We start from the raw sequence: 7300 nt of genomic DNA, 5'->3' as shown, positions 1-7300 counted from the left end.
TTTGGAATATTCATGATAGTCCAACTTAAATGTTCGTTATCAGAACAAATCGGATTACTTTTAAGAAAGATATATTTTAAAAATAATTTTTATGAAAAAAATATTCAAAAACAACTTTAAATTTTAACATTAAAAAATAGTCCTACTAGATTATTGAAATACTCAATAAAATTTCAAATTTAATTGTTTTTTAGTTTAGTAATTTAATCACCAATTTTATCATATAAAAGTGAATAAAAAGAATGTAATCTATACTCAATTGAATACTTTTGCACAAACAACTATCAATTTAGTTGATCTAACTCAAATATTTGAATTAATTATTTATTTAATTTTTTTGATAAATATTTTAAATATTTTTTTTAACATAAAATATATAATATTAAAATCATTTATAAAAAGATCCTCATTCTTCAATAAAAGCCAAACACACATTTATGCAGTTCAGCTGGTACACCATTAATCAGATTTTAATTCTTCTTCCTATCTTCTCAACATTGTAGCACTAAAAATTTGAGGTATCTTCAGATTGATAATTCAAATTGTTGTTGGCGTTCCTTATTCACCACTTATTCCTCATTCATTTTCAAACACACCCCACATGTTTGATCAAATGCCTGCTATTTGTTGTTTATTATTTAAATCCATTTTTTGACATTTGTATACTTATATATCAATGTTTTGAGTTGTTTGTAATTTATCTTGTATACAAACAACATGTTATGAGTGCCTTTCCAGAATTGTAAGACCTTATTTTTATGTTGACTTCCTTTCTATTTTGAAATTCAATAAATTTTTAGACAAGTGAATTGTAAGATCTTATTCAAGATTCATGGAATAAAATTCCAATTATGGTAAGGTGCTGACAAGCTTGTTCCTTTTTGGTGTTCACTTGATGGAATAAAATTCCAATTATGTTTTCATTACAGGTTTTAGTATTTTTCCCTCCATGTTTTAGTTTTTTTTTCTCTGATATATGTCTGATTAACCAATTCTTATGTTAAATTATCAAAAATCTCAATCTGCAAAGTATCTTGGTCCTTCCAAAAGCAATTCCTTTCAAATCTCAATTTTCCTATTTTGTGTAGGCAGTTCTCAAAAATCATTTTTATGTTGAAAATGAAATAGCTATTTTGAGTTAGTTTTTGAGAAAGTACTCTTTGATAGAAGGAAGAAAATATCATAATTTATGCTATCTATACCTTTTCAACTATATTAATGAAAAACTGTTTTCAACTTGAATCTTTTTGCAACCATTAGTTGATTGAATATGATGTGAATGGGTGGAAGTTTAGCTCAAACATCAAATTTCTTTGTTACTTCATGATGGAAGTTACATTATTCCTTCTTCATGATAACAGTTATATTATTCCATTGTTACTTAATGATAGAAATTGCCTTATTCATTTCTTCATGACAAAAAGTTGTCTTCTTCCTTTGTTACTTAATAATAGAAGTTACCTTACTCCAAAGTTATATTATTCCCTTGTTATATAATAAGAGAAATTGTGCAAACAAGGTCTCAAGCAAAACAAAACGTGTAGTCTTTACATACCAAAACATCAATTATCAGAGCTTAATTCGAATGGCGGAAATGGTGGTGTCTTTAGTTGTTGACCAACTACTTCCATTGTTAAGGGAAGAAGCCAAGCTGTTGAGAGGTATTCACAAGGACTTTGCAGACATTAAAGATGAACTCGAGAGCATTCAAGCATTCCTTAAGGATGCTGATAAAAGAGCCGCAACAGCTGAAGGAGATAACGTTAGTGAAGGAGTCAAAATTTGGATAAAACAGGTTAGGGAAGCAGCTTTTCGCATTGAAAATATCATTGATGATTATTTGATCCAGGTGGAACAGCAGGCTAGTGATCCTAGATGTGTAGCTTTAATCCATAAGCTCAAAACTATGATCCCTCGCCGTCGAATAGCGTCTGAAATTCAAGACGTTAAGTCATATATTCGTGAGATCAAGGAAAGAAGTGAAATATATGGCTTCCAACGTTCTTTAGAACAAAGATCAAGCAGTTCTAGAGAAAGTCGAAATTCCAAATGGTACGACCCTCGTGAGGCTGCTCTTTACATTGAAGAATCTGAAGTTGTGGGCTTTGAACTGCCAAGGAAAAGATTGATTGATTGGATGGTAAAGGGAATGAAGAAGCGCACTGTAGTTTCCGTTGTAGGAATGGGAGGGCAAGGGAAAACCACTCTTGCCAAGACAGTTTTTGACAGCAAGGAAGTCGTCGGACACTTCGATTGTCGTGTGTGGATCACAGTTTCTCAATCATATAATATTGAAGAGTTGTTGAGGGACATGCTGAAAAAGTTTTACCAAGAAAAAGGATACAATGCTGCTAGGGATTTTTCTCAAATGAATCGACGGTCATTGACTGAAGAAGTGAGAAAGTACTTGCATCAAAAGAGGTACGTTATCCTGTTTGATGATGTTTGGAATGTACATTTTTGGGATGACATTGAATTTGCTTTAATTGATAACAAAAATGGTTGTAAGATATTGATAACAACAAGGAACCTAGATGTTGTGGTGTCTTGTAAAAGATTTTCTTTAATTGAAGTGCTTGAATTGCAACCTTTAACTTCAGAAGAATCTTTGGAGTTGTTCAATAAAAAGGTATTCAAATCTGACTATGGTGGGTGTTGTCCTAAAGAGCTCCTGGATATAGCATATGAAATTGTTGAAAGATGCAAGGGTTTACCACTAGCAATTGTTTCCATTGGTGGTCTTTTGTCTACAAGTGAGAAAAATGTGGTTGTGTGGCAGAAATTTAGAGAGAACCTTAGTTTAAACCTAAAGAAAGATACACATTTAACTGGGATAGAAGAAATTTTAAGTTTAAGTTACGATGATTTGCCTTACTATCTTAAGTCATGTTTGTTGTATTTTGGAATATATCCGGAAGATTTTGAAGTTAAACCCAAGAGAGTGATTCGACAGTGGATAGCTGAAGGGTTTGTAAAGGAGGAAAAGGGAAAGACTTTGGAAGAAGTGGCGGAAGGATATTTAATCGAGTTGGTCCATAGAAGTTTGGTTCAAGTATCTTCGCTAAGAATCGTTGGCAAAGTTAAACGTTGTCGTGTTCATGATCTAATACGCGAGATGATCCTTGAAAAAAATGAGGATTTAAATTTTTGCAAGCATATTAGTGATGATGGACAATCAACCTCAAGTGGAATGGTTCGACGCTTATCAACAACAAAGACTAGATCTTATGATGTAATTCCGCAAATTGAAAGGTCGCATGTTCGGTCATTATTTTGTTTTTCGAATCAAGCTACTTTTTTTTTGTTGAATAGCATTGATGCATTGTCAAAAGGGAGAATCCCTACAGAATTCAGGTTGTTGAAGGTTCTTGATTATGAATGGGTTCCAATATACCGTGTTTCTAACGAGGTTGGGAATTTAATCCATTTGAAGTATTTAAGGATCAATTCTATAAGGAACGGTAAAATCTCAAAATCCATTGGAATGCTCCAGAACCTCGAGACCTTAGAAGTACATGGTACATATACCTTTCATTTGCCAAAAGAGATTAGCCATCTTAGAAAGCTAAGACATCTTATCAGCACTAATATTTCTTTGATTGAACTAAAGAGTGGTATTGGAGAGATGACATCCCTACAAACGCTTCGTAATGTTGATTTAAATATGGATGGAGCTGCAGAGGTAATTAAAGAGTTAGGAAAGCTGAAACAGATGAGGGATTTGGGATTGATTAATGTTCATGAAGAAGATGTAAGCACACTATCTTCTTCAATCAATGAAATGCAACACTTGGAGAAACTAAATGTCCAATCAGGTGGTAAAGCTAATAAATCCATTGATTTGGACTTGACTTCCGCGCCAACTATGCTTTGGAAGCTTTCACTTTTTGGGAGTTTAAAGAAGTTGCCAGAGTGGATTCCAGAGCTTCAGAATCTTGTCGTGTTGAGGTTGAAATGGTCGTATTTAAGTAAAGATCTAATGAAATCACTAAAAAGTTTGCAGCATTTGTTGATCCTCTCTTTGACCGACAATGCTTGTGAAGGTTTACGTTTGCATTTTGAAGATGGAGGGTTTCAGAAACTAAGGGAACTGTACGTTGAAAGTTCAAAAGAATTGAGAGATATTATTATCGACAAAGGAGCGCTTTCGTCTCTGAAGAAGCTTCAGTTATACAAACTCCCCAGATTGAAGAATATACCCTTTGGAATCAAACACTTACAGAAGCTTGAAGTTCTGCATATTTGGATAATGGATGCTGAACTTATACAGAGCATTTCTACTAGGGATTGGTATGTGGTGGGGCATGTGCCCACTGTAGATATTCATAACATTGGTAGAGCTTTTATTCCAAACTCAAGGAGATAGAAATCATTGCTTTATCACACTCAATCGAGAAAAGGTTTTTCGTTTTCTTCCTAATACTTATTTTTGGTACTAATGTTTTCCATATACATGAGAACTTATTATTGTTCACTCAACCAAATACAAACTTCATTAGTTTAACTCAGCATCATCAAATATGTGTGTACTATTTGTGATCCTCAAGGGTTATTTTCGTAGTGGATAGTGTTAATTTTCTGTGATTTGGTAGGTGTTGGGATTCAACTTCAAATGCAATGGCAATTCGGATTCGACACAGACTTTTACTGCATCACTTTGGGACTTCTGTTCCTCAATAAAAAAGTTATAGGTTTAATTTGTTGTTCTTTAATGATATTAATAATAGTGTATGGAATCTCTAAATTATGGATTGGGTTAATATTTGAGTTGTTTGTGAACTGTAATTGTATATGAAATCTCTAAATACTGCAATCCTTTTATTCTCAACAGCTTAATCTTTTATTATGATAATAATTTACTTTAGTCTTAATGATTGTTGCAAGTTTTGAGCTGTATAGAATGAATTGTGTATGCAACACCAATATGGCATGAGAACTTTCCTTTCAATCTGAGAGTTGAAGAAGCTGCAGAGCCTCATCAAGAATACACTGAAGGGACGAGGAACGAGCAATCCATGTCTAAACAGAAGTATGTACCGTCGAAGAATCAACCTCAAAAATAACATGTTTGAGGGAAAAATTATGGGCAAGATGAATTCCATATTTTAAAACTATCATTTCAGCTGTTAATGTGTTGCTGGAATTAATTTTGCAGTGGAAATGTTGAATCATTCCATTAGCAGGAATAAACGAGTCATCAACGATAAATATTGTTAAGAGTTTCTTAATAAATTCAAGTGCTCCAACCGGTTACTATATGTGTAATCGATTATTGGTGTAAAAATAAATCAAATAAACTAAAGAAAAGTAATTATGCCGTTGGTGTAACCGATTATGCATTCGCAGTAATCAGTTATCACTGTTAGTTAAATTTTGTTTTATTTTATTAGATTTTATTAGATTTAATTCATATTTAAATTGTATTATTTTCTTAGCCCCTAAGTTTGTTAGAGGGTATTTTAGTATTTTATCCTATTATAGTAACCCTAGTTTTAGCTTATAAATAGGGTGTCAATCATTGTAACTTTTAATCCTTTTTGTAGCCGTCATTCTCTTAATAGAATATTCATCTTTTATTCTACCTTTGCACCAACAATTGGTATCTAGAGCTCCGGTTCGGATTCATTGGGAAACACGGGAAACACGAGTGAACGTGAGGTCTTGTGTGTTTGATTTTGATTCTTAGATTCGTGTTGAATCTTGAACAAAATCTGATCAGAATTTTAATTCTGTGGGTTGGGAAACACTGTGTGAGAAATCTGAGTGTACTGTGCAAGGTAGAAAGATGAACGGAAACGGAAACATGAACACCAAACTTCCAGTATTTGACGGTAAAAACTGGAATCGTTGGATGATCCAAATGCGTGTACTGTTCGGTGCTCAAGATGTTCTAGATCTTGTCACTGATGGTTATGTTCCGGTAGCAGCAGATGCGACGGATGAACAGAAAAACGCGCAGAAGGAAGTAAGGAAAAAGGATCAGAAAGCATTGTTCTTCATTCATCAATGTGTTGATGTAAATGTGTTTGAGAAGATTGCAGATTCAACGACAGCAAAGGCTGCGTGGGACACACTGGTTAGATGTTATGGTGGTGACGCATCAGTGAAGAAGGTGAAGCTTCAGTCCTTGAGAAAGCAATATGAGAATCTCAACATGAAGAATAATGAGAAAGTTTCTGAATACATCTCCAGAGTGATTCTGATCACTAATGAGATGAAAGCGTGTGGAGAAACTCTTTCTGAAGAAACAATCATGGAGAAGGTATTGAGATCCCTTACCTGTCAATTTGATTACATTGTGGTAGCAATAGAACATTCCAAAGATCTGAGCACCATGAGAATTGAAGAGCTGCAGAGCAGTCTAGAAGCGCAAGAGTTGCGTTTAACTGAGAGAACTTCTGAAAGGGAAGTAGAGCAGCAGGCTCTGAAAGCAACTTCTGATAGGAGGTATCAGAAGCAGTCAGAAGCCAGGAGAAGATCTGATGGTGGTCAGAAGTCAGAAAGCTCAACCTCTGATAGACAAAAGAATGCTCAGAAGGGAAAAGAGAAGTATGACAAGAAGAAAATCCAATGTTACTGCTGTAAGAAGTTTGGTCACTTTGCTAGAGACTGTTGGTCAAACAAGGAGAGAAAATCAGAAGAAGCAAATATAGCCAGAAGTTCTGATGACGAATCTGTGCTATTGATGGCCTCTGAATCTGATGATATGGATCTGATAGACTGGTGGTATATGGACACTGGCTGTTCAAATCATCTTACTGGAAACAAGAAATGGCTGGTTGACTTTGACTCTGAAAAGAGGACAAAGATCAGATGTGCTGATGACAAATATCTTAATGCAGAAGGTATGGGAAATGTCAGAGTGATTCTGAACAATGGGAAAACAGCATTGATTCAGAACGTGTGGTATGTACCTGGCATCAGAAGCAATCTGATGAGTGTGGGACAATTAATTGAGAAAGGTTTTTCAGTTACCATGAAGGACAATCTTCTGAAGCTGTATGACTGCAATCAGAAGTTGATTATGGAGTCAGAACAGGGAAGGAATAGAACATTCAAGGTGAATGTCAGAACTGCAGACTCAGAATGTCTTAGTGCAACAAGTGCTGAGAAGGAGAGTGAGCTGTGGCACAGAAGATTTGGTCATTTGAATTTCAGAAGCTTAAAACATCTGAATTCAAGGAAGTTGGTACATGGAATTCCTGCAATTAAGAAGCCTGAAAAGTCATGCAAAGTTTGCATGGAAGGAAAACAACCACGATTGCCATTTGCGTCAGAAACTGCTCCAAGAGCAAAACGT

General features: G+C 34.7%; 1 protein-coding gene across 3 annotated transcripts; it reads left to right on the top strand.

The window, feature by feature from the left end:
- Nucleotides 1-416: 416 nt before the first annotated feature.
- On the top strand, nucleotides 417-5752 carry LOC127084812 (disease resistance protein RPM1). Of its 3 annotated transcripts, XM_051025330.1 has the most exons (3): nucleotides 417-518; nucleotides 1639-4400; nucleotides 4593-4821. In XM_051025330.1, exon 2 carries the CDS (start codon nucleotides 1907-1909, stop codon nucleotides 4364-4366), a length of 2460 nt encoding a protein of 819 aa, XP_050881287.1. In that variant the 5' UTR covers nucleotides 417-518; nucleotides 1639-1906; the 3' UTR covers nucleotides 4367-4400; nucleotides 4593-4821. The 3 variants fall into 3 exon arrangements, with proteins under 3 accessions (XP_050881287.1, XP_050881285.1, XP_050881284.1); XM_051025328.1 differs by lacking the exon at nucleotides 4593-4821 and adding an exon at nucleotides 4885-5752 and having other exon boundaries at nucleotides 421-4400; XM_051025327.1 differs by having other exon boundaries at nucleotides 421-4400.
- Nucleotides 5753-7300: the final 1548 nt, after the last annotated feature.

The sequence above is a fragment of the Lathyrus oleraceus genome, chromosome 5 (assembly GCF_024323335.1).
Source record: "Lathyrus oleraceus cultivar Zhongwan6 chromosome 5, CAAS_Psat_ZW6_1.0, whole genome shotgun sequence".
Classification (NCBI taxonomy): Eukaryota; Viridiplantae; Streptophyta; class Magnoliopsida; order Fabales; family Fabaceae; genus Lathyrus; species Lathyrus oleraceus.
This window is presented reverse-complemented; position numbering and strand designations above follow the sequence as displayed.

Bases quoted from the DNA above. Each gene is read 5' to 3' on its own strand.
- LOC127084812 (XM_051025328.1), top strand. From the start codon at position 1,586: ATGGCGGAAATGGTGGTGTCTTTAGTTGTTGACCAACTACTTCCATTG.